Source organism: Eubalaena glacialis, chromosome 8 (genome assembly GCF_028564815.1).
Source record: "Eubalaena glacialis isolate mEubGla1 chromosome 8, mEubGla1.1.hap2.+ XY, whole genome shotgun sequence".
Classification (NCBI taxonomy): Eukaryota; Metazoa; Chordata; class Mammalia; order Artiodactyla; family Balaenidae; genus Eubalaena; species Eubalaena glacialis.
The window spans coordinates 124,276,578-124,304,199 of NC_083723.1; the positions used below are offsets into that span (position 1 = coordinate 124,276,578).

General features: G+C 37.6%; 1 protein-coding gene across 13 annotated transcripts in view; it reads right to left on the minus strand.

Moving 5' to 3' along the window:
• Positions 1–27,622, minus strand: part of KMT2C (lysine methyltransferase 2C) — a 276,950-nt gene that overhangs the window by 71,735 nt on the left and 177,593 nt on the right. For all 13 annotated transcript variants that reach the window (XR_009701921.1, XM_061198964.1, XM_061198975.1 and 10 more), the window contains 9 exons: positions 23,747–23,866; positions 21,398–21,514; positions 14,703–14,804; positions 14,065–14,169; positions 9,669–9,850; positions 9,248–9,412; positions 8,349–8,458; positions 5,885–5,950; positions 4,686–4,898 (listed from right to left, as the gene is read on the minus strand). Coding sequence is in view for 12 of the 13 variants with exons in the window: in XM_061198964.1 (XP_061054947.1) it covers positions 4,686–4,898; positions 5,885–5,950; positions 8,349–8,458; positions 9,248–9,412; positions 9,669–9,850; positions 14,065–14,169; positions 14,703–14,804; positions 21,398–21,514; positions 23,747–23,866 (1,180 nt within the window). In the remaining variant the exon portion in view is untranslated. The remainder of the gene's footprint in view (positions 1–4,685; positions 4,899–5,884; positions 5,951–8,348; positions 8,459–9,247; positions 9,413–9,668; positions 9,851–14,064; positions 14,170–14,702; positions 14,805–21,397; positions 21,515–23,746; positions 23,867–27,622) is intronic.

Sequence of the window (27,622 nt, forward strand, 5' to 3'; positions counted from 1 at the left end):
AATTTACGTTTAAGATGGTAGACTAAATTCATGTATCTGATTTCACTCTCCCAAAACCCTATATACAGTAAAGCAATCTATTTTTAAAAGATAAATCCACAAAGACAGAAAAAACAGGAAAGAAGAAAAGCCACAATTTTGGAAGGAGAAAGCAGAGAGATGAATAATAACTGACTCAGGAAATGCAAATTCTCAGTTGAAAGTGCAAGGAACCAAGAAAAAAATCCAATTTTATCACAATCCTCAAAAGGTTGAAGAACTGGCAGAGCCGGGTACCTTTGGAAATGGGTGGGAGGCAGCTAAAGCAAAGAGAGTTTTATATTCATATTAACTACGGAAGCCATAATCCCTATGACCTTCCCAACTTCACACACTGGGAGGCTGCCATTCACACTCACAGGATTTGGGACTCAAGACACTCAAACTCAACACTGGGGTCATGGACTGAAAACAGGATTAAGTGACTACAGGCATGTTAAATGCCGCCGCTCTCTCCCCTGGGGCCTTTCCCCACTAAACTCCCAGAAAGCCAGCAGCTAAACCTCTACTGTCCAAGCAGGAGACAGGAAGATTCTTCTGGGAAACCTGACCAGTCCAAGAGAATTGTCTAAAGGTACTGACACTAGGGGATTTTCCAAATAGTGAGCACAGATCACAAAAGCTTAGTCAACAAATACCACCCACAAACTCGAAGATTTTCATCGTTTTTAATCACTCATTCCTTATTTTTTAAAAAAAATTATTAATTTATTTTTCCAATCACCACTTTTAGTCCTCACTTTTAATCACACACGGACAACCAAGGATTATCTATCACATGAAAGATAGAGACCTGAGACCACAAAATGCAACTGGGAATTGAAAGACTATGCAGGAAAAAGAAAACATTAGAAAAAATTTTTTAGTCCTCCAACAGGTAAGATAAAACATTCATGAGGCAAGAACAGGATGCTACGAAAAGGAACATGCAAAGGAAGGAAGGAAAGCTCTTGGAAATTATCCATGAGATTTGAAAACAAAACAAAAATGAAAATCAGTAGAGGGATAGAAAAATAAAAGAAAAAATTTACTTTAGAGTAAAATGCAAAGACCTGAGCTGGAAAGGAGGAGAGAAAAGACAGGGAGAATGGGCTGAGTGGGTTTCACATCTGAATAGCAGGGTCAAGAAAAAGAAGAGGGGGCACCGAGGGGAAGAATCAATGGTTTCAAGAACATTTCCTAACGCTGAGGGGTATGAGATGGCAGACGAAAGGGACCACTCAGTGCCCAACAAAAGAAAGGAAAAACATCCATAACAGACTGAAATAGACATATCTTCACCAAATTTCAGAACACTGCAGACAAAGAATTTCCTAAAATCCCAAGAGCTTCCAGAGAGAACACGGATCATATAAAAAGTATCAAGTTCCCTATATACCAGGAACTAAAAGACACTGGATCAATGACTTCAAAACGCTGAAGGAAAACTGAATTCCAACCTGGAAAAGATCAGTCAGGTGGGAGGGTACATTTTCAGAAGTACATAACCTCTCAAATTTACCTTCCATGCATTCTCTCTCAAGACACAACAGAAGGTATGTCCACCAAAAATGAGGGAGAGAAACAAGGAGGAATACATGAAATCTCAGGAAACACACAATAAAAGACTGAAAACACAAAAAAACAAAACCCCTAAAGATCTTATCAGTTTGGGAACTGAGTTACTTACATCCATACAACGGAATATGAAAATTGAGGCCATGAAAAATGAAGAATAACATAAAAGCAAAAACAGTAAGACAAAAGGAACACAAAATATATCCATGTGCTTGTACATGAACAAAACACCTCTGGAAGGACACAAAGAATGGCTGCCTCTGGAGAAGTGACCTGGCAGGACAGGGAAAAGAGAAACACCCTTATTCTTGTGCAGTTTTAAAACATGTGAATATATTACTTGCCCAAAACCAAAATCTAAAGCGTTGAGGAAATGACCGTTAACAAATCACAGGAGGTGATAACCGACCCACCCGGCTGCTTCCTCTCACAATCTGCCCCATACCCTGCCTGCCACAGCCTGGGCGCGGTCCCACTCCCCACCTCCCGATGTCCCCACCGTGCTGTGAGGGTCCACGGGGGGGCAGCAACGGAGAGGGAAGCACTGTGCTCCCACTCGTTTTTTTGTTTTTTTTTAAATAAATTTATTTATTTTTGTGGGCATTGGGTCTTTCTTGCTGCGCGCAGGCTTTCTCTAGTTGCAGCGAGTGGGGGCTACTCTTGGTTGCGGTACACGGGCTTCTCATTGTGGTGGCTTCTCTTGTTGCGGAGCACGGGCTCTAGGTGTGCGGGCTTCAGTAGTTGTGGCACGCAGGCTCAGCAGTTGTGGCTCACGGGCTCTAGAGCGCAGGCTCAGTAGTTGTGTTGCACGGGCCTAGTTGCTCCGCGGCATGTGGGATCTTCCCGGAGCAGGGATAGAACCCATGTCCCCTGAACTGGCAGGTGGATTCTGAACCACTGCGCCACCAGGGAAGTCCCTGTGTTCCCACTTCCCCCCCCGCCCCCCGTGCTCCCACTCTTGAGACACAGAGAGCAGTTTTATTTTCTTTAGATTTGGGTTTTTTTGCACTAACAGGCTATCCAGACCCCAGGAGCCTGCTTTTATTGCACATGTTTGTTTCTGATGTGCTAAGGTGATTGTTTATGACTTACTTTCCTTAAGAAACGTTTATCAGAAGAGTTTAAAAATGAACAAAAACAACCCCCAAAAAGGTAAGTATTGCTGCAATATTTCAGGAGCATCACAAGTTCATTTGGACTTTGTCGACTCCTGTGGAATCTAAAATTACGTACGTATTATGTGTATAATATGATGGACAATATTACTTCTACGGGGATATCCCTGCTGGCAGCCTCAATTTGGAAACTGTACAGCTGCAGAAATATCCACCATTTCTCACAGTGTTGTTTTACAGAACGGTAGCTGTAGGGAAAACCTTCTCAGGTCTTTCTACTGATGTTTTGTTTTTAAACAAACATCAACAAACATTTATTCCCTCTATAATTTCATACTTTGGGAATTAGTGTGTACTACCAAGAAACCTTTCAAATTTTGTGAAATGCAGCATTTCTCAGATTTAAGGGACTATGGAACCATTTTTCAGGCATTTTCTGATATCCTCAGAAACTGCAATTCTTCACTGTACTTTGGCTGATGGTAATCAGGTCAATTCCTCCCAGATACACAGACTACTTCTTCACAAGCCTCAAATCACTTAAAACTTCAAAATGAACTTCTGTTCAATGGTACTTGAAAACGAGTTACACATAAGCATCAGAAAGCTTTTCTCCAACCACACAGACCCAAAAACACACTACTGCAAAAGAAATGTGAGGATTAGTTGATAAAATAACAGGAGCACACACAGACCCATTCTAAGCCACCATCATCTCTCACCTGGACGACTGCAAGAGCCTCCTGCCTGAACTACTTGCTACAACTCTTGGGCTTAAAAGTCTGTTTACATCACAGCAGAGTGTTCCTTTTAAAATATAAGTAAGATTTTGCCACTGTTCTCATCAGATACCTCCAACAACCTCCCATTCCATTTACAGTAAATGCCTTAAGCATCACCTTTATGGTCCTACAGGACCTACTGAGTCACCCCACCTCTCCTCACATCTCTGATCTCATCACAGGCCTTCATCCCTTTGCTCACTGTGCTGGACACACTGTTCTCCACGATGTTCAGCAAACGTATAGGCACATCCCACCCAGGGTCTTTCCCGTTGTCTCTTCCCTCAGATAACCGAGTGGCTCACTCAACTCTTTAAAGTCGGTGCTTACATATGGCTTCCAGTTCATCTGGGCCCTCAGTCCACTGTCTGTGCTCCCAAGTCCTCTCAACAGCACTTGCCAAACACATCTTTATTAACTTATTATGTTATGTATTTTTAATGATCTTTTCTGCTAACATTAAAATGTAAGTTCCATGAGCAGAGAATTTTATCTGCTTTGCTCACTGACATGACTTCCAACATCTGGCACACAGCAAGCATTCAATAAATACTGGTGAATGATAAGATGTGATGGAACAAAAGCAATTATTACTTTATTTTTGAATCAACTGAAAAGAAATAACCACCCTAAAAACAAACAAGCCTATGGTGATCTTCTTCAGAGATAAGCAAAAATAAAACTCATGTTGAATTTAATGCCACTAAAATTATTTTTTCATCTCAAGAAAATTCAGCTAGAAAAACCTGATCAAGAAAATGTTTATGAACAGATGGTTTATGATGAGCATCTGTGAATATAAGCTTATATTTGAGCATTAATGATGGTTTTTCATTTCTAGATTGCATGAAGTTCTACTTTAACTTAACCATGGAATCCAAGTTCACAGCCTCTGAAGAGGTTTATGCAGCTATCTGGCAAACCCTGAAAAGATCTGAAAAGATCTGTGACCTTCAAAGATATGGTGCTCCTGGAAATTTCTGTAATATAGGTCTGTTCTAAAAGGATACATGAAACGAAGAGAACCTGAAAAGGCAAGGTCTAAGATGACCACTCACATAGGACAGTGTCACACCAAGGGTTACCTTCTAAGTCAGCAGGATCTACCCTTAGATAAATCAAATAATTTTAAAAGCTCTTTTATATTCTTTATTTTTGCAAACATATTCCATGGAAAATATGTAAGTATTACCTCGACTATCATCCATTTCACCATCCCTTGAATGCTCTGATTGGATGTCTGGAGGGGTCTGAAGGACGGCCACGCTATTCTGATTTATGATCTTCAACTTCAACTTTGGTTTTGACCGTTTTCTTCTTGGAACAGTAACTGTGAGGCTCTGTAACTGAGTCATCCCTGATTCAGTCAAACATACACCATCCTGGGTGTAGGTCTTGGGTGGATCTAAAATTACAATATCCCAAGGATACAAATTAAAACTCTCATTTTAATTTTGATTGATAAGTTGATTATTGTTCCATAAGGACCATGTCAAGGGAATGTGACTTCTATAAACCAATTACCTATGAAATGCACAAATAATGAACAGTACTCAGTTAAAAGTAAGCATAGCTGGTCAAACCTCCTTGAATTATAGAGAGAAAGGTCGTAAGTTTTTTTTTAAATGGTCTTCCTGGCATTTCTATTTTCATGTATCAATACAGGGATTTAAAAAGAAAGCACGGAAGCTAAAAGCAATGCTTCAGTCACTCGACTATGAGCCTTATCCTAGAGTATCCTTTCAGACTAAAAGGTGAGGATCAATTTACAAAGGAGAAACAAAAATACTCCATAAGCCCATTTGGAAATCAAAGTATCGGTATAATCACTTACAAGGAGAGGTAGTAAGTAAGCAGAAATTCTGCAAAAATTTAAGTGTACAAAATTGCTGTTCATTAGAACAATTTCTGTATGATCCAAATGTTTTTGTATCGGATGATAACAAACAGAAGTAGGCAAAAGAATGAGAGTTTAATAAGAATATCATGTTAGTCACTATTCTAGGCTGATCTATTACAGAAAAAAATAGTAAGAGAATGAATTCTGAAGGATTCTCTGTTTGCTAACTAGGCCTTATTGTCTAGTCTAACTGATAACTAAACACAATAATGTATCAATGAAACCAAAGCAAGTATGTAGTTAACGGTTATTTCAAAAGTAGTTATTTTCACTGCCAATTTGGTGAGATCTGTAGGAATACTGTCCCACTAAAGCTGGGAAAGACAGACATTTTGTATGTAATTACAGAAATGATTACCAACATTAGGGAATTTACACTGAACACCCACATGAGTAAGGCAGGATTCATGTAATGTGTCACAATTCAGTTATATAAAAGCATTTCTTTGCTTTTGGTAAAGAACAGTCAAGGAAAGCATTTCAGATTTTACCTAGCTCTTTCACTTTTGTGACAATTTGTGCTACAAGTGAAGATTCACAGCAGTCTGAGGAAGGCACTGAAATGGAAAAAAAAAAAAAAAAAAAAAAAAAAAAACTCGTGATTTTTTCACAAAAGGTAAGGTGTATTTAAAGATTTACATATGATTAAAGTTTCTACTACTGTACCCATTTTACTAAAATAAATGCTTGAAAACTAAATAGAATTAAATTAAATAGAATTAAAAGCTGTCTTTAAAACAACAAAACAACAAAGAGAAATGGTGGAGGAAATACACAACATCATGGAAGAAAAACTGGTAAAGATAAAGAACCAATGTACTGGATTCCTATGTATTGCTAATAACTACAAGATTATGAGTCTTTTTAAAAATAATTTTATTTATTTTTCAGTAAGTGGTGCTAGGAAAACTGGACAGCTACATGTAAAAGAATGAAATTAGAACACTCCCTAACACCATACACAAACATAAACTGAAAATGGATTAAAGACCTAAATGTAAGGCCAGACACTACAAAACTCTTAGAGGAAAACATAGGCAGAACACTCTATGACATAAATCACAGCAAGATCCTTTTTGACCTACCTCCTAGAGAAATGGAAATAAAAACAAACAAATGGGACCTAATGAAACTTAAAAGCTTTTGCACAGCAAAGGAAACCATAAACAAGATGAAAAGATAACCCTCAGAATGGGAGAAAATATTTGCAAACGAAGCAACTGACAAAGGATTCATCTCCAAAATTTACAAGCAGCTCATGCAGCTCAATATCAAAAAAACAAACAACCCAATCCAAAAATGGGCAGAACTAAATAGACATTTCTCCAAAGAAGATATACAGATGGCCAGCAAACACATAAAAAGATGTTCAACATCACTAATCATTAGAGAAATGTAAATCAAAATACAATGAGGTATCACCTCACACCGGTCAGAATGGCCACCATCAAAAAATCTACAAACAATAAATGCTGGAGAGGGTGTGGAGAAAAGGGAACCCTCTTGCACTGTTGGTAGGAACCCTCTTGCACTGTTGGTAGGAATGTAAATTGATACAGCCACTCTGGAGAACGGTATGGAGGTTCTTTAAAAAACTAAAAATAGAACTACCATATGACCCAGCAATCCCACTACTGGGCATATACCCTGAGAAAACCATAATTCAAAAAGAGTCATGTACCATAATGTCATTGCAACACTATTTACAATAGCCAGGACATGGAAGCAACCTAAGTGTCCATCGACACATGAATGGATAAAGAAGATGTGGCACATATATACAATGGAATATTACTCAGCCAAAAAAGAAACGAAATTGAGTAATTTGTAGTGAGGTGGATGGACCTAGAGTCTGTCATACAGAGTGAAGTCAGTCAGAAAGAGAAAAACAAATACCGTGTGCTAACACATATATATGGAATCTAAAAAAAAAAAAAGGTTCTCAAGAACCTAGGTGCAGAATGGAATAAAGATGCAGACATAGAGAATGGACTTGAGGACATGGGGAGGGGGAAGGGTAAGCTGGGACGAAGTGAGAGAGTAGCATTGACATATATACACTACCAAATGTAAAATAGATAGCTAGTGGGAAGCAGCCGCATAGCACAGGGAGATCAACTCGGTGCTTTGTGACCACCTAGAGGGGTGGGATAGGGAGGGTGGGAGGGAGACGCAAGAGGGAGGGGATATATGTATGCGTATACCTAATTCACCTTGTTATACAGCAGAAACTAACACAACATTGTAAAGCAATTATACTGCAATAAAGATGTTTAAAAAATTTTTTAAAAAGGGACACCTAAAAAAAAAAATAAAATAAATTTATGTATTTATTTATTTATTTATTTTTGGCTGCGTTGGGTCTTCATTGCTGTGCGCAGGCTTTCTCTAGTTACGGCGAGTGGGGGCTACTCTTCGTTGCGGTGCGCGGGCTTCTCATTGTGGTGGCTTCTCTTGTTGCAGAGCACGGGCTCTAGGTGCGCGGGCTTCAGTAGTTGTGGCACGCAGGCTCAGTAGTTGTGGCTCACGGGCTCTAGAGCGCAGGCTCAATAGTTGTGGCGCTCAGGCTTAGTTGCTCCGAGGCATGTGGGATCTTCCTAGACCAGGGATCGAACCCATGTCCCCTGCACTGGCGGGCAGATTCTTAACCACTGCACCACCATTGAAGTCCCCAAGATTATGAGTCTTGAAAGCAAAAATTACATCTTATAGCTAAAATATATTCTTAATTTACTTCCTTTACGTAAGTAGATTGTTTTAACATATTATTGGGATAATAAGAGTTAATTTAAAACAAAAAGTAACTTATTTTTCGTAAAATACTTGTCCAAATAATAGTTTCACAAAAAGAGAAAAAGAAGTAGAGTTAAGCCCACTCACTGGTTAAGGACAGCAGGCACAAGTGAGTTGTATCAATCCAAGAGCACAGACTCACCATTTAAATCATTTGCTTACCATTTGATGTAGGCATATAGGGTCTGCACATGCTACAATCAAAACCAATGTCTGCTACATTTTCCACTTCCTCTTCAGTATTTAAGTTTTGACAAACTGCATGCATCCATCTAAAAAGACCATATTCATACATTAAAAAAAGAAGAAGAAGAAATATACTGAGGATGGTTTCCTTTTAAAAGCTGCAACAGGAGCTGACAGCCTCCAACCTTAAAGCCCCCAAGTCTCGTGTGCTCCTCCCACCTAGCCCATGTCACCCCTCTCTAACCATTCCCATCGACCCAGAAAAATGGTCGGAGCTGAGAAGAAGATAAAGCAATGAGAACAAGTACTATGAACGAAGCAAACGTACATTATATGAGGATGGGATAATTGCTTTAGGACAAAATACTGAGTATTTCAGAGACAGCAAGGAAGCTAGTTAGGGCAAGTAGAAAGGGATTCGCGTAACTGAGTGGTGAAGCATGTATGCGCTCCAGGTGATGCATCTACTGTGGAGTAGACAGAGCTTGTGTAAATGATGTTGAACGGTCACTGGGGAATAAAAGTTACCCTGCCTTAGAACAAAGAATTGGTAGGCAGAATCCTGAGAATCCCGTACTACTGATGAAATAATATGATTACTAATATTACGTGCACGGTGCTAACAGAGCACAATAATATACCACCGAAATCAAAGACCTCGACCCTCAGAAAGCCCCAACTGAAAAATGTTTAGCCTAGAATTGAGAATACGAAACAGAAAACTTCTGTTAAGCTTCTAGCTGACTAAAGATCTGGAAAGGAAAAACTCTTACTTCTTAAATTTAAGATAGAAGAAAGTTATTTTTCAATTTCCTTTTGCTATATTTAAGAGAGAAAAGCTTACAGGAGATGAAAAGAAAACCCCAGCACAATACCTATCACACTGTCTGCACTGCAGGATGAGGTCTTCTTCTCTGTAGTGTCGGTGGCAGACGGGGCAGGAGGACAAGCTTGCACAGGGAGCGCACTGTGTGTAGTTGTTCTGCCATTCACACCTCAGACCTGCAGACGTCGCTCCACAGTGTCTGCACCACACGCACCTGAAACCCAACACCCCACAAGTCTCAGTTTTATTTACTCAGTTATTTAGTTACTGGAATTCAAGAAGCTACACAAGAACAGAATAGGGGGAAAGCATGTAATGCCTATTTGAAAAGTTTTCTGATTAGTGGTATCTATCATTGTAAACACGTAGCACGCAATTAAGCAGTTGTTGCTAATTTGTGAAAATTAAAGTAATGTGGGAAAGTTCTGAACTTAAAAAGTCTAACAAGGGAAACGTAAGTCCTGGAGTACCATTTGCACTTCCAGCCTCCTTTGGGAACTGTCTGCAGTGGCGGGTCCAAGCAGTAGGTGTGATAACTTATGTCACAATCGTCACACAGCAGGAGTCTTCCTGGGTCTGTCGCCTTCCCACAGGCCTCACACACAGTGCACTCCAGACACCTCCAACCCTTGCTCAGAACCACTTTAGTGATCTGCAAAAGAAACAACCAAGCCATGTGATTCATACGTTAACCTACGCCTCATGCAAACATGATCAAATACGCCATATTTGATCAAGTGCCAAATGAACATGGTGCTTACATACCTAGGAGCAGAAAAGAGGCAAGCAACTAACATTTACTGAGCACCAACAGTGGCCCAATTCCGGGGTGACCACGTTCATGTACTTTTAGGAGTCTGCCTATTGGACAGAATAATATAAAGTGATCCATATTTTAATGCCTTTTTTAGTTTATATAACTACCTTGTGCTCTGGATTTTATGTCCACTTGATAGATGTGGTAACTGGTTTTTAAAGAAAACAAGTAAATGACCCCATTATTGTTAACACAGGACTTGAAAATGTATTGATAAAGTTTCAATCTATGACATTTCATGAATTCATGATCCTGAAAGTTGTGTACATCGCATAAGGACTTGTATATTAAAAACAATATTAAAAATGCAAAGAAAATTAAGGTACAACATGAGTTCCCAAGGCCATTTTATGGTCTTGGAGGATTTTAGGCTAAGAAGCTAGGACTTCTTAAGTTCGTATTCAGTCCTCTGCTTATTCTCCTTTGCCTCAAGGGTCTAACTCAAGTGGAAAAATTTAAGAATCTCTATGCTTCTAATAAATTCCAGAAAGCAGCCACATCATGTAGTATTAAGAATTTGGAACAAACTAAAAGATCTCAAAAGACTAGAGTCTATGGGTAAAAAGGACCGCAAAGAACCTGTGCTATAACAAAATAGCAAACAATCAAGATGCAGAATAAAAATTAAGATCATGAAGAATAAGGTCTTAAAGCTACCTGAGAGGAAAAGAAGAGTTAAATAAATGAACAACTATCAAAGTAGCATCAAACTTTCCAACTTTGGATGCTAATATAGTGTAATAGTTTCCAATTCTACAGGAAAATACTTCTGAAGGTACAATCCTTAATCTAACTAAAGAAGCAATTAAGTGTTAAAGTGGAATGCCTTTCAGACAACGACTCAAAATTCAGCTTCCAAGTACCCTTTCTAATGACGTTACTTAAGAGATATGAGGAACAAAGTGAGGGTGTATACCAAGAAAAAGGAAGACGTGGGATCTAGAAAGCAATGAACCCAAAAGAGGATGTCAGCCCAGAGATGTTTAAGGATGAGAACTGAGCAACAGACCTAGAAGCTACCAGCCCAGCTCAGAACAGGGAAAAGCAGAGTGTGGAAGGGGATAAGCCTTTCCCAGAGAAACAGGTACTTGCTAAAATAATCTGGTATGATGATGCTTCTACAGTAGGTAAAAACAAATAAAAACTAATGGAGAATCATGAATCATTATTTTCTTCTTGCTATTAAAAACTCCATGAAAAACAAAATAAAGTCATAGTACACTATTTTGATCTCCAGTGAACATTTATGGAGTCGTAACCAACATTGTTTATTAACTAAATATAGTAAAACAACTATACTGGGAGGATGCTGGGAGAAGGCAGGAGGTGTATTTTAAGAGCTAAATCAGCATTTATTTATTTATAGAGGCAAGTCAACAAAATCTAACACAGATAAAGGAGTAACACGAGTATATTATTTAGCGCTGTACAGTTAACTACAAAAAGAAGGACCTGAAAGAACCCAAAGGGGTTGCGTTGTGGGGAACAGGACTCAGATGTGGAGGTAGAGGAAGACGGGTCGGTCGGTTACCATAAGGCTCTTAAAGACATTTGCTTCTTAAGCGTGTATATTTATTACTTTGATTAGCCTACTGATATGTTTAAATCAGTCTTAGATTATCAGCTTATTTTACCCAAATGGAAGAAAGAGCCTAGGGTAGGAAGAGCAGGGTAGCATAGAGCAGTAGACAGCAAACTTTTTCTGTAAAGGATAGGATAAAAAATATTCTAGACTTCGCTGGCCAGGCAGTATGTTAAACTACATAATTGTGCCACTTAGTGTGAAGCTCACTACAGACATATGCAAACAAGAGAGCATGGCTGTGCTCCAATAAAACTTCACTTACAAAAATAGGCAGTGGGCAAGATTTGGCCTGTGCGGCAGTTTACCAATCCCTGGCTTAGAAGAAAGGTAAGATGAAGATAAAGTAGTAGAATTTTTTTTAATGATATATCTTCATTCCTACTAAGTTTTCCTGTTTCACAGTCTGTGGTCCTTTACAGTCAAATTCTCAAGTCCCTCAGTTTAAAGTGGCTCTTCAACACACTACAGTCTGGTCACTCTGCCCACCACCAGTGAAACTGCTCAAGTCAGTCAGTCAAGACCTTACTCCCAAATCTAGATGACGTACTAGTGTTTATCATTTGACCTCTCTGCGGTATTTCAACATTTGAACAATACCCCCCTCCTTGAAATTCCCTCTTAGTGCAGATTTCAGGGCTCTACTATCCACTCTTTTTTGCCTCATATTGAACTGGTTTTATCTTCATTTTTAAGAGCTCTTTGAACCAAGATATTATCCAGGGTCCCATCCATGTATCATGTCTAAGGCATGAGAGATGTGTTTTATAGTCTAATGGATATTTGCTTCAACTACGATGGAATAACTGAAACGAGACCTGTCTCCCATCATAAAACACGAGAAAACTGGGCAAAATTTATGAAACGCTTGTTCTCAGATACTGGACAAAAGGCAGTGTAAGACTTTTTCTGAGAGGAGGGAAACAAGCAAGGAGAGTCCTATGATATTCTGCCTATAGCCATTTTATTTTCCAGAATGATCCCCAGCGAAGGACGAGCCCAGGCAAGTACAACGGGCTCACTGAGTTTAGGACACACTGATGGAGTCTAGGGGGCTGAGGCGGTTGGAATGTGCAGGACAGAGCACTGGAAAGAAGGGAGCAGTAAGAAAGAACTCCAGGAATCTACACAATATTTCCCTTTAGTCTTCGACTGAACACCAAGCTGCACATTCAGGAGGTCACACAAGGACCCAAAACCAGGGCAAAGCAGAGCTCCTGGGAATCTGTAATAAATATCAGAGTGCAACCAGTGCTGGAAGACATCTGAATCTCAACCAGTCAGACTGAAAAGACACTGGTGAATGGGGGCCTGTAGGGAGCAGAAAGGGGAAGGTTTGGGGAGAATTCCGCAGAGACCTCATAAAGGCCATGTCTCAAGTATTAAACTGGTGCTAGAACAGCAGTTAGGAAAGTGTGATCTAAACTATTCACTTTAATTCACTCTGTGATGTTTTGTAGACGCTACATGATGTATAAAACATCATTACATTGGCATTATACAAGGTGTGTCTGCATATTTTTGTGTTTTAAAATATTCTCAGTTGTAATTTCTAAAACAGTAAATATTCAATCATTATTATCTTCATAGACAAAATCTCCTTGGGGTCCTCAATACTTTTTAAGAGTGTTAAGGGTTCTAAGACCAAAAAGTTTGAGAATAGCCACCTCAGAGTGAAGGCTCTGTGGACTCACCTCAAAGCTTAAAAAGAAGTGTCAAAAGGTTCAAACTTATCCACAAGTAACTGCCTGCCGCAACAAAATCTCACTGCATTTTAAAGGAACAAAATCTAGACTCTCAACAATATACTATCACAATGCACAATGTCCACATTCAATCAAAAATTACTAGATGTTAAAAAAAAAAGCTGTAAAACATTTACAAAATGAAAAATTAGTTAATACAATGAAAAATGTCAGAGATGATAGAAGTAGCAGACAATTATAAACTTTTCAAGGACTTGAAAGAAAAAACATAATGAAGAAAAAATTTTAAACCACAAGATAAGTATAAGCTATAGAATGGAACTGAGATTAAAAAACAGAATTATCTGGGTAAAAAATCCACTGGATGGCCTTAAAAACAGACTGGATACTGCATAATGACAGTGCATTCTGGGAACGTAATAGAAACTATACAAACTAAAGCACAGAAAGAAAAACAATTGGGGAAAAATACCCAACAAGGTGTTAGTGATCTGAGGACAATATCACACAATTTCGCACACAACTGAGATTCCAAAAAGGTAGTGAAGGAGCAGGGGGGTGGGGGTGGGGGGTGAAGTGGAGGGTGTACTTTAATATTTAAAGTACTTAAATATTGTCACATATGTATAATAATCCTAACAAACAATAATTGATTAATTATAAGAACTGGAAGCAGCATGGTACTAATCAAATCAAATCTCAATACATTTTTGTTAACGTGAAGCATATTTACATTAATATTTAAATCTAAGTGTACTTACCTTAATACTGACGCAGTATGGATGGTAACACTGACCACACTGAGAACAGGCAAGTAATCTTCCCTCTGCTCCTTGGCCAAAACTGCCACAAACTACACACATATCCTGAAATTAAGAACACATTAACGTATTTTAAATTCGAGACCAAACTAAGACTATATCGATATACTAATTTTATAATTTTTATAAAGCACCTTCTTAGTTGGTATAGCTCTAGAGCTAAATATTAAATGACTGCAGTACATGTGGGATAAAGGAGAAATGGGCAAGGAGGAGTTCAAAAGTGGAAGACAGGGCTTCCCTGGTGGCGCAGTGGTTAAGAATCCTCCTGCCAATGCAGGGGACAAAGGTTCGAGCCCTGGTCTGGGACGATCCCACGTGCCACGGAGCATCTAAGCCTGTGCGCCACAACTACTCAGCCTGCGATCTAGAGCCCGTGAGCCACAACTACTGAAGCCCGCACGCCTAGAGCCCGTGCTCCACAAGAGAAGCCACCGCAATGAGAAGCCCGCGTACCACATGGAAGAGTAGCCCCCGCTCGCCGCAACTAGAGAAAGCCCACACCCAGCAACAAAGACCCAACTCAGCCATTAATTAATTTTTTTAAAAAAGTGGAAGACAAATAATTTAGTTCAAACCTGATGCAAAGTGAACTTGTCACTGCTAGAAAACAACACAACTGTATTGTGCATAGAGTTTTCTTCTTCATCCTTATTTGATGAAATATCTGCAGCAGACACCTATGAAAAGCAAAATACACAAAATGTGAAGTTATATTTTTCACCTGTGTTATACCTGACTGAAAAGCTTAAGAAGATTCATGTTTAAAGTACAACTTTTTTTGCCAGAGACTATACTAACAATTCCAAATTAGATTATTACCAAGATACTACTATAAAAGTATAAATTATGGCATTTTTAAAATTCACTTGTCTCTTCAGAGTTACAAGCCCCATAGATCAGGAAGTGAGAAAACATAAACATGTCTTTAGTAAGACTGATTAACCAGAAATTCTAATCAAGAAACAAAAAAATTGTATGTGTGTATACTTATGTATGGGTGTACACACACACACACACACACAATCATTCCATTTTAGTGACCCTTAAAACCTGCAATGGGGGTAGAGCAAATTGAGATGTATAAAGCTATAAGTATAAAATACACACCAGATTTTAAAGACCTAGTATCAAACAAAAAAGAATGTAAATATAGGTCAAATAATTCTGTGTATTTTATAAATTACATGTTGAAATGATACTATTTTGGATATACTGGGTCAAAAGGTATATACTAAAATTAAATTTCACCTATTCCTCTCTCTTTTTTTAATGTAGCTACTAGGAAGATTTTTTGTTTGTTTGTTTTAATTTGTTTATTTTTTGGCTGTGCCACATGGCCTGCAGGCTGTTAGTTCCCCAACCAGGACTCAAACCCTGGCCCTTGGTAGTGAGAGCACGGAGTCCTAACCACTGGACCATCAGGGAATTCCCTAGGAAGTTTTAAATTGCATATATGGTTCACATATTTCTTTGGGGGCAGCAGTGTTTTAGAATATAATTATTTTGAATAACTTATCATAATTTCGGTCTTAGCCAAAGGATTATCAACCATAGCCGTTCAATTGTGGACTTGGTTAAGTTTGACGAAATCAACTAAGTACACACTGGCTTATTAATAATTATTTCCAGAGTGCTTATCACGAAAAAAGCTCTGAATTAGATGCTAAAAAAGAGAATGGGGAAGCCAGTGCCAGAACTATAAACTCTCTTTGCTTTAAAAGCTTACAACATAGCTTGGAAGAACTGAGCTGAAACACAATAGGTTAGGGTCAAAATTAAAAGTAACAGAATTACTGTTCTTGAGGAATAATTGAAAGAAGACTAACTATCAATAAATAGAAGGAGTATATTACAGGAATAAAATTTTTCGATGCAAAAGAGTTTAAATGCAGTTTTAATGGACAGTTCTATGGTTTTACGATAGTAAACAATAAAAACAATTTATAGTCACAAAGGCCTAAAGACAACACGGGAAAAGTGTAAGCAACCTAACTGGTCAGCACTAGGGAATGACTAAAACTAGGAAAAATCCAAACTATGAAAAATTATGCAGCATTTAAAAAACAGCAAGGCAGAAATCTGTATGGCTTTCCATGAAGAAAATCATCATGCTACACTGTTGAGGTGAAAAATAAGCTGCAGAGTAATACATGAGCTAGGGCACTATGGTATAAAAACACACAAAACAATTACGTGTCTGCCTTATGGCCACATATCATAGGCTGAAGCATACGAAATTGCTGCTCAAAGGTCAAAGGGGGTTGAATGTTGGCAATTTCATATGGATCAACCTAAAATTTAAATGCCCAAAACTGGTGGAAGGGAGAAAATCAGGACTCAACTAGTAGACAAAACTTCCATCTATCTAAAAAATATTAATTTTTTAAACTGAGGAAATGTATCCATATGTTATATGTATATCCCCAAATTAGCTTTTAGTCAAACAAGATGATTCATAAAAGTAGAATAACCATTCCATCGGTAATAAATTAAGTGCCTACCAAGAGTGGATGGAGTAATCAGTAATTCAAACACAGGACTAATGATACATTGAGAACATCATTAAAATACATAACTGAAACAGCTAGACTATAGGTAACAAAAGTATTCAATATATTGAAATAAGTATCCATTTCTACCTCCCCATCTCCAACACGGGAACACAAAACAGGTCTTACAACTGGGTAACACGTAGTAAGTAGCTCATAAATTGTAGAAGTGTTATTCTTATTTTCAAAGGAAAATTTACCCAGAGAATGCTTCTGTTAAAACTGAAAAACAAGGATGGAACACAGTATTCCCCGTATCAACCAGAAACAAAGTCTGTAGTAGAAAGCTGCAGTATCCCCTAAATCAAGCAAGGGGACAGGAAAGTGCTGAAAAATCAAGATTGTTTTAAAAAATAGCAATTCGTACATGTAAGAAAGAAAACTCTATCATCTAGCTTAGTGACACACTGTTTTCATTTCATACTTTATTTCATGATCTTGAAACTGTGAGAAAAATAAAATCTACCTCAAAGGCAATCTTTGACAAAGTATGTGCTATTGTTGCCTGCACAGATATCTGTCTGATCTGTTCTGAAGGTTACAAAAGTTTTATTTTCCTGAACCACAGATATAAGCCGAAGAAAAGAGAAAGCTCTAACCTAAACCTCATAAGTTGGGCATTTCCAAGCAGGGACCCAAAAAGGAAAACAAAAAAAAGAAGAGCAAATTAAACTCAAAGTGAGAGAAAAGGAAATGATAAAGATCAGAGTGGAAGTCAATGGAATAGAAAGTAGGAAAAAATACAGAAAAATGAATGAAAGCAAAGGCTGGCTCAAAAAAGGTCAATAAAATTGATAAACCTCAAGCAAGACTGATCAGGAAAATGGAGAAAAGACACAAATTACCAACAACAGGAATGAGGAACATCACTACCAACTCAAAAGGACAGTAAAGGAATACCATTATCCATTCTAGAAGAACAGATTTGTCAACCTACGTGAAACAGACAAATCCCTTAAAAGACAAATTCATGCAAGAAAAAACAGATAACCTAAATAGTCCTATACCTACGAAAGACATTGAATTTGTAGTTGAAAATCTTCCAACAAAGAAAACTCCTGGCCAAAATGGCTCCACAAATGATTCTATCTATAAATAATATAAGAAAGAAATTCCCAACACTACACAACTTTTCTAGAAAATTGAAGAGCAAACTATATTTCCCAATCATTCTATGAAGCCAGAATTATGCTGATATGAAAACCAAAGACATGATAAGAAAATAAGACTATAGACCAATATCCCTCGTGAACATAGATATAAAAAGTCTAAAGTTTTTAGCAAACTGAATCCAACATCACGACCAAGCAGAGTGTAACCCAGGAATGCAAGATTGCTTTAGCAAACACACATAAAGATGTAACTCACATATCAACAAACAAGCTACATGATCATCTCTACAAATGCAAAAAAAAGCACATTTGACAGAATCTACTTTTGACATCTACTCCTAATTTAAAAAAAAAAAAAAAAATCTCAGCAGACTATTAATAGAAAGGAAATTCCTCACACTGATTTAGGATGTCTATTAAAACAAAACTAAGGCTAACACCATATTTAATTATGAAAAACTATACGCTTTCTCCTCAAGTCCAAAAACAAGGTTATCTGAGCTCTTCACTTCTGTTCGACACTATATTGAAGGTTATAGCAAATGCAATAAAGAATAGACACAAAAGGACTCCAGATTAAAAAGAAAGACATAAAACTTTATCTGCAGACAACATGATCGTTTATGTAGAAAACCCAATGGATTCTACAAATAAGCAATTAGCATAAGGGAGTTTAATACGGTTGTAGGATACACAACCTTGTGTACAACCTGTGTACACAACAGATACACAAAAATGAGTAGTATTTCTAGATACTAGCAATTGACCAACACAATTTGAAATTAAGACAACACTACCATTAACAATAGCATAAGAAATATGGAAGACGGAGATAAATCTGATTAACAGTATCTGTTCAACCTGTCTGTTGAAAACTAAAGAACATCACTGAAAGAAATTAAAGAAGACCTAAAGAAATGGAGAGATACAGGTGTTGATGGGTTCAAAAACTCAATATGGTTAAAATGTCAATTTTCCCCAAATTAATCTATAGTTTGAATGCAAACACAATCAAGATCCTAGCAGGCTTAGCTGTAGATATTGACAAGCTAATACTAAAACTCATATAGAAGTACAAAGGATTTAGAATAGACAAAACAACTTTGAAAAGTAGAAAATCAGAACACTAACAGTGTTTGATTTCAAGAGTAGTTGTAAAGTAGAAGTAATCAAAATAGTGCAGTATTGGCCTAAAGAAACGGAGCAATCGTATAGCATGAGATTCCAAAAATAGATCCACAAATATGATAATTCTCAAGAATGATGAAAGGCAATTCAGAGAAACAGTGCTAAAACAACCGGCTACTCAGTATGTAAAAAAATGAACTGCCATCCTTATTCATACCATACACTAAAAAACTCAAATTGGATTATAGATCTAAATGCAATACCTTTCTAGAAGAAAACATAGAATACCTTTGTGACCTTGGGTGACACAAATATTTCTCAGCACCAAAAAGCACAATCCACAGAAGAAGAAAAAAATTAATAAACTGGACTCCATCAAAATTAAATCAACTGCTCTGTGAAAGACACAGTTAACAAAATGCAAAGACAAACCCCAAAATGCAAGAAAATATTTGCAAATCATATATATGACGAAGAGCTTGTGTCCAGAATACATAAAGAAATCTCAAAACTCAGTTAATTAAAAAACTACTCAATTTTGGGCTTCCCTGGTGGCGCAGTGTTTAAGAATCCACCTGCCAATGCAGGGGACATGGGTTCGAGCCCTGGTCCGGGAAGATCCCACATGCCGCGGAGCAACTAAGCCTGTGCGCCACAACTACTGAGCCTGCGCTCTAAAGCCCGCGAGCCACAACCACTGAAGCCCGCGTGCCTGGAGCCTGTGCTCCGCAACAAGAGAAGCCACCGCAATGAGAAGCCTGTGTACCGCAACGAAGAGTAGCCCCCGCTCGCCTCAACTAGAGAAAACCCATGAGCAGCAACAAAGACCCAACACAGCCAAAAATAAAAACAAATTTTTTTTAAAATACTCGATTTTGGAAAATGTATTAAAGGTCTGAAGAGTGACTTTATCAAAGAAGATGTACAGATAGCAAATAAGCACCTAAAAAAGCTGATCAATATCACAAGTTACTAGAGAAATGGAAGTCAGATACTCTTAACATACCTGTTACAATGGCTAAAATTAGGAAGACTGGCCATATCAAATGTGGGTGAGTATGTGGAGGAAATGGAACCTTATACATTCTTGCAAATATAAAATGTCACACCCAACCTGAAAACCAGCCTTTTCTTAAAAAGCTAAGCATATACCTACCATACATCCAGCCATTCCATTTCTAGATGTTTACCCATGAGAAAAGAAAACATATCCACAGGTGAACTTATATATAAAAGTTTGGAGCAGCTTTATTTCCAACAGCCAAAAAATGGAAGCAAACATAATGTCCCTCAATAGGTGAACAGATATACAAACTGTGGCACATCCATACTATGGAATGCTCTTCAACAACAAAAATGAACTGTTAACACATACAAGAGCATGAATTAATATCAAAATAATTATGCTGAGTGAAATAAATCATATCAAAAAGAGTATATTCAGCATGATTCCACTTACATAGACTCCAGAAAATGCAAACTAATCGACAGTAATGGAAATCAGATCAGTCATTGCCTGCGGGTAAGGCAGGAAGGAAGCCAAAGGGATTTCAGAGGGGCACAAAGAAACTTTGAGGGCTGAATATGTTCTTAACTGTAGTGCGGTTTTCAAGGGTGTACACATGTGTCAAAACCTACGAGACTGTACACTTCAAATATTTGTACCTTATTTTATATCAATTTTACCTCAATAAGCCTATTAATTCGGGGAGTGGGGAGGGAGGGAGGGACTTGCTTTTTAAAAAAAAACACCAGAATCCAAGTTTCCTTACTCCTTTAGCAGCAAACTGAACAATCCCACCTGTATCCTGGACTTAATATGACAATTAGAATCTGAAAAACAGTAGCAAATTGAACAATCCCACCTGTATCCTGAACTTAACATGACAATTAGAATCTGAAAAACAGGGTATCGGTAAAATAGTAAAGTTACTGCAGGAAATATTTGCTATTATTTGCCAAATGCAGTTTTTTCGATACACATTTAAATAAAGCCTCATAATGTGCCAATGACCATACAGTTATCAATCTTAAATTCAAATATGTCAAAGACAGTCATAAAATCTTCAACATTTTTAGAGTCCATACTAATCTACAACATTTCTAATTTTTTCTGTAAACCATATTACAACACTGAGAGCAACTACAATCAAAAATTTAAAACACCAACATAATTAAATTCTTCAAATAAACTCAAGAATATTATAACAGGAGTTTTGTTTTAATAGAAGAGCAAATATATTGCATATTGGATTTTGGAGAAGAAAGATCAGTCAAAGAGGAAGGTAAGAAAAAAGGGATGAGAAAGTAGAAAATATAAAAGAAAACCTCACCAGAGGTTTAAAAAGAAATGCAAATGGAGATAAAAATTTTAGCCTGTTTATGTGACTCTTAGAATCTAAGTAATTTGGTACAAATGAGCTGATCATCATCAGCTGACACATTAAGGACTGGAGCAAATGTAAAGGGAGCGGGCCTTACCCCGGGTAACACAACTGCCCCGATGCCACTTTTCAACTTTGATCTGCCTCTGCCGCCTCGTCCTGACAGTCCCGCACCACGAGGTCTCCGCTTTCCTGGAAATCCTGACCCCCGGCCCTACACAACAGATACGGAAAAGTCAGCATTCTGTAAAAGCCCAAAAGAATTTTAAATCCAAAATGTGAGATAAACCGTCTTATTAAATGTTACACAAATACTTGCTTCTCCTTTTTATTCTAATCAGATGATAAATATTAAGAGACCAGGCTTATTATTTGCATCTTTCAATATGTATTCTACGACTTAAACATCTACCACCTTAGAATCAAACTTGGGTCTGTCACTGTGAATGCCCTGCAACAAGCAAACCTTGGCACTGTATTTCCGTTTCCTAATCCTACATCCTAGGTGGCGGGAAAAGCCACAACTCTATCCAGGTATTTTCAGGCACAACAAATTGTATTGTATTATAGAGCAAGTATGAGGAAGGACTCTCTCGCTAACTGGTTTCTTGTAATTGTATTGATATTAATAGTTATCATATGCTGAGTACTTATTAGGTAATGCTCGAAGCACTTGTAACTCTCAACAATCTCATAAGGTCAATACTATTTTATCATCCCCACTTCAGAGGTAAGTACACTGGGGAATAAAAAGGTTAAGTAACTTGCGCCAAGTCAGACACCTGGCAAGCTCTTAACCACTATTCTGCACCGCTGCGTTGCACGAAAGCTCATTTTTACTATGTGCAACAGTATTTTTTCTGTCGTGAAAACTGTCAATTTCCTCTAACCGTTCAATACCTGACCATACAGGAAAGCTGATGAAAAATTAAAAGGCTTGCTTTAAACCACCTAGATAATAATTACTTCAAGTGGAAATAATTTATCTGAATTTTTACACAAGAAAAAACTCCATGGGAGAATATGTTGAATTCCCTGATATTTTAACAAATAAGCACTAAGGTTTTGTGTTGCTGTTTTCTTATTTATTCTCAGACTTACGTATTACTACCTGAAAAAACCTGGCATCTACACCTACTCGTGTTATGTATATTTAAGATTACTAAAACGCTCAGGAAAATCCTGATTTTGTCCTCCCTAACAAGGTAAATAATGTGTGACATCTTCAGCTGAGGTCACCTGCAGCAGCTTGAAACACTGAGCTCATTACCTACTTGGCAGAATGCTCTCCGAGTCAGCAATTTATGGTTATACTGCGAGCACCAGAAAGACACACGTGAACAAAAGGGAAGGGGGGCTTTTGTTCCTTTAGGGTTAGTCAGCCAACTTCCAGTTTTCCAGCTGCCTCTCCTTATCCTCTTAAGCTGCTTTCCTTCAGATCCTGAGCTTCTCTGAACAAGGGACAGGGTAGTGTTGAATTGGATAGTTTTTCTTGTTGTTTTTCAATAGGTATAAAAGATTTTTTAAAAGTCAGTGACAGAATCAAGACTACAGTAATCCCTCAATTTATTTTTCCTCAACATCCAATGACACAGGTAAGAATAAGTGAAAATCGGTGGTGTATGCTTCATAATGGTCAAACAAGACCTCTTTAACTCTTCAAATTAATATTTACATTTTCAACACCTTGCATGCTATCAGAGTGAGTTGAAAAATAGTTCTTCCAACGGTGATAGAAAATAGGAAAGCAGAATCTAGAACTCCTTTGAAATCCTTAATTAGTCTAAATTAAAAACCCTTATTCCAGAATTATATTAAATATAGAAGATGAAGAATACTGTCTTCTCTAGTCAGGAAAATTTTTTAACTTTTCAGATGATTAACACTTTTTCAAATTAATTTTTCACCTTCAAAATGCATCAGACTACTTAACTTGCTTCAAGGACTAACAGAGTCATCTACCAATGACATGAAAAAGAGATCCTATAATTTTCAGATTATTAACACAGACAATGAAATCTGCTGCAATTCTGCTATTTCTTCTCCATTAGTACATAATAAATTAATATAGCTTGTCTTTTGTTCTTTTCTAAGCAACAAAATTTTATGATATGATGAACAAGTCTTTAATTACTTTATGGCCTATGTGACAAGGATTTCCCCCGCAGAAATACTGGTAATTACAACATAAAAGGAAGCAACCATAAAAAAGGGTATTAAAAATTTACACTTAAGATCAGTCAAGTAAAATGGCAATTTAATTTCCTCCTAGTCCAGGTTTTTAAAGGCAAGCACGTTGCTTCTTCATATTAAAAATTTTAGATTTAAAAAGTGGCTCTGGAAACTAAACTATTTATCTAGAAAAGAAAGGTTTAATCTTAACTTCTACTCGGACAAAACCAACCAGAAAGAAATGATATACGAATGTAAATGCAATTTTATTTACCACTTTGATGCTCCAAATGGCACTGCCAGGAAGCTGCCTGGGTTTAAAAATTTCCCGGCCTTCTGAAATGTCTGGGGACCAGGAAGGTGGGCTCACTGTATTATGGGTACTCCAAGCCCCCTAGGATATGGCAGGTGAGAAAATAGATGTATAAAACTCCGCAACATAAAAGGTCAAAGCCAGCAACTAAGGAATTTTAGAACAGCAAAAACAAATGCAGACGTATGGAAATTTAGGACAAATTGCTTCAAGGTAGTAAGGAAAATAAGCTTATCACTTACAGTGACTTTAGACTTAAATGTTTGTAGCTACAATTTACATTAAATGTTTTATTCTGGTTGAAACATCAGGACAATGAAACGTATTAAAAATTAAGGTTTATAGGACATCAACATTGACTCATGAGCTGCAATTACGGCACCAAGATATAAATAAATGTCAATCAAACTTTAAGAATTAAAACTATAAGAAACTACTTGGGGATTATTTTCTTCTAACAACTATCACTCTACCGGAAAGGAGAAAAGAATAAACGTAAAGAATGTTGTGTATACTTCTTGCTATAAACCACCAAAACAGTAGGCCAAAAAATGCAGTCAGAAACATGAGCACTCAACGGACACATTCACTTTAAAATTTGGAAAGGTAGTTTGTAACCATAAGATGCAAATACCATTATAATCTTAACATTTAATTACTCTTCCTTCAGTGCCCATTAGTTGTGGGTTTTGATTTTTATTTTTATTTAGGGGACTACTACACTCGGATTACATCCAAGGAACTAATTTGAAAAGTAGAAAAATGTTAAAGCAAATTGTCCTAAATTTGCAAATTAAAATGCCTGATGTATCTGATTATTTATATGAGAAATAGTACTTACTAAAATAGTTAAGATAAAACTAAAACATTTTGCTTCCAGATAACCACATTCAGCAATAACCTGAACTAATCTGATGAAGATGCTAAGCAGCATAAAGAAAAACGTTTACTCCACAAAGATAACATTTTAAACACAAATGTCAAACAATACAGAAACTATTTGGAATTAGATAATTCAACAAAGCATGCTATAATTTTACCAATTAAATGATCAAAACTAAAGACAAGAAACACAGTACTTACCAGGTTTCTAGAACACTAACAAACTAACAAGTAGTAGCCTATTAATCACATTAAAATACCACCAGGGAATTTAAATAACTAGAAATAAGAACTTGACTATCCTTTGGGGAGGAGATAGTTAATGAAATAACAGTATTTTGAGAAAGACCACACAGGGAGAGGCTGGTTTCACTTTAATTAACCTACCCTCCGCTCAGCTAATAGCTATGCTGATTTCACCTGACAAATCGCTTTCCCACTAACAGATCACCCTGCATCTATGTCCACACCTGTCTTCTTTCCTACTGTGTCCGGGGCCTTCTGTAACCTCTGTGCTGACAAAAGCAATTTCTCTATTGTCATTTCACTGTCAACATCTACTTACAGTTCTGCTGGGCTCTGTGCAGCACATCAGTGAATGTTTCTCTGCCCTCCTTCACTGACCCTTCTCAGCCTCCCATGTGAGTTCTTCCTCCACTTGACCTCTAAAGCCCCAGTGTTTCCCAGGGCGGAAGCCTGGACCACTCTCCTCTGTGTAGTCTTGTCCTAAATGATCTTATCTACAATGAGGGCTGTAAACACCATCTTGGATGTTGTTGTTCTCCAAATTCACATTTCTAGTTCTAACATGTTCTGAGAGCTCCGAGTTATTATGATGTTCAACTTCCTTCTTAGCACTTCCATTTTGTCGCACAAAACCTCTCCAGTTTACTACGTCTAAAATCTCTCCCTTAATGAGTTCCAACTCACAATTTTTCCCCATCTTTAGAAATGGATTCCAGTCCAAGTCAGAAAACTGGGAGTCATGAGACCTGTTCTTTTCTCTCATCACTCTCCTCTGCCCCTTCAATCCTCTCCCTCCCCACTCATTTGATCCAAACCATCGGTAAATTCAGCACATTCTCTCTTCAAGCTCTGTCTCTGGTCATTCTGTTTCTCTGCACTCCCACGGCCAGCACCACCTCTCAGCTAGCCTGCTGCAAAGGTCTACTTCTCTTTATGCTTCTTCCTCACCTGCACCTCCTCAAGCCTTTCCCCACACAGCAGCCAGAGGGACTCCTAAAAAACGTAAATGTGACCAAGCAAGACTCTACTGCCCTGTTCCAAACCCTCTGATAGCTCCACAGTAAACTTAAAACTCAAACCTTTCCTACTGCCTCTCTTCAGTTTCATCTTGTGGCACCTCGCACTGTCGATAGGCCCTAGCTACCCTGGCTTCCTTGCCATCCTTCACACACACCGAGCTCTTCAACAATGGGGACCTACTGACTCAGAACTACACCACTTGTCCACTGGTTGGTGTCTCCAGAATCTTCAGGTATGGTCTTAAATACTTCCTCATCGAAGAGGCCTTCCCTGGCACTCCAAGTGAACCAGGTCCCCTTTACAACACCTTTAGCATCTGCATACTGAACACAATATGGGGTCATCTGTTCTATTGTTTATCAGTATTTAGTGGTAGAGAGTGAGAGCAAGAGATATCTAAACCCCGTTCCCTCAACGTTTCCACGCAGTATTTTTCTCTGAGGATATCTGGCTAGTGTACACATTAAACTCCTTTTGGTAGATCGTTTAATGGTATATCAGTAGATAGTTCTTATAGTATACCATAAAAAGTCATATTCTAAAATAATATTTATTCATAATTTATAAGTTAGCTTTGATGCCAAAATTATATCTCATTTCAAAAAGCATTCACACTTCATATAACATGGATGAACAAAATGAAGGGCTCTATAGATTAAGAATGTTTAGATGCTATTTCAGGGATAATTAGACAACCATTCAACTGCTATGAAAAACTTACACAATAAAAGCTTGGGTAATTACATTACATATTTTAATAAGTATGTTATCATAAGGCATTGGAAGGCAGAGCACGTGCAATTTTATAGGAAATGAAGAAAATTATGATTACACTTAGATATTTTCACAAAGAAGAAATTACCTAATATATTCTTTAGACCTTAAAACTAAAATACTGATGTAATTATCAACTGTAGTTATAAATTACCCTTCAGATCTCAGCTTTGATCAAAAAGAATTTACACAGACCATTCAGAAGAGGTTAGCTTCCCCATCTACTGTAACATGGTTTACACCGTTGGTACACTTGGTTTTACTTCACCGCACTTGTATTTATCTATTGCCACTGGAGTATAAGCTTGATGGCAGACACTCTGCTCTTTTCATTCACTGCTATGTTAAATAAGCCTTCTGTTCAGCACTTATTGAACGTCTACTTTTTCTACTGAGCATTTTTGCACACATGTATTCATAAATGCATCAATAAACACTGTAGTGTGATATGAAACACACTAATTCCATCAGTTGTAGCCCAGAATCTTGGATTTCTTCACCTATTAAAAAATTACCAACCTATTCCATGCACTGTTACTCTTAAACTATCTACAAACTGAAAAAAGAACAAACAAAAGGGTTAAAAAATGTAATCATCAGGAGAATTTAAGTTACAAAGAGCGCTAAACAGAACCAACTTGTTCTCAAATGCCACAGAAACTTTAAAAATACTATTTGGCAGAGACTGAATTCGATGCCAACAGTAATTATTACTGTTTAAAGTTGTTATTCAGTTTTCTGCTTTGAGGCCAATTTCTCAGGTGAATGTATCAACCTAGTAAAATTACAAAGCTGTTTCAAGGACTGTGGGAATAGGGAAATGGGACAATAATGGCAGGTGGAGGGTAGGCTATTATGGGCAACTTTCTATTAGAAGTCAAATCCTGTTGCTGGCTGTTAAATATGATCAATGTC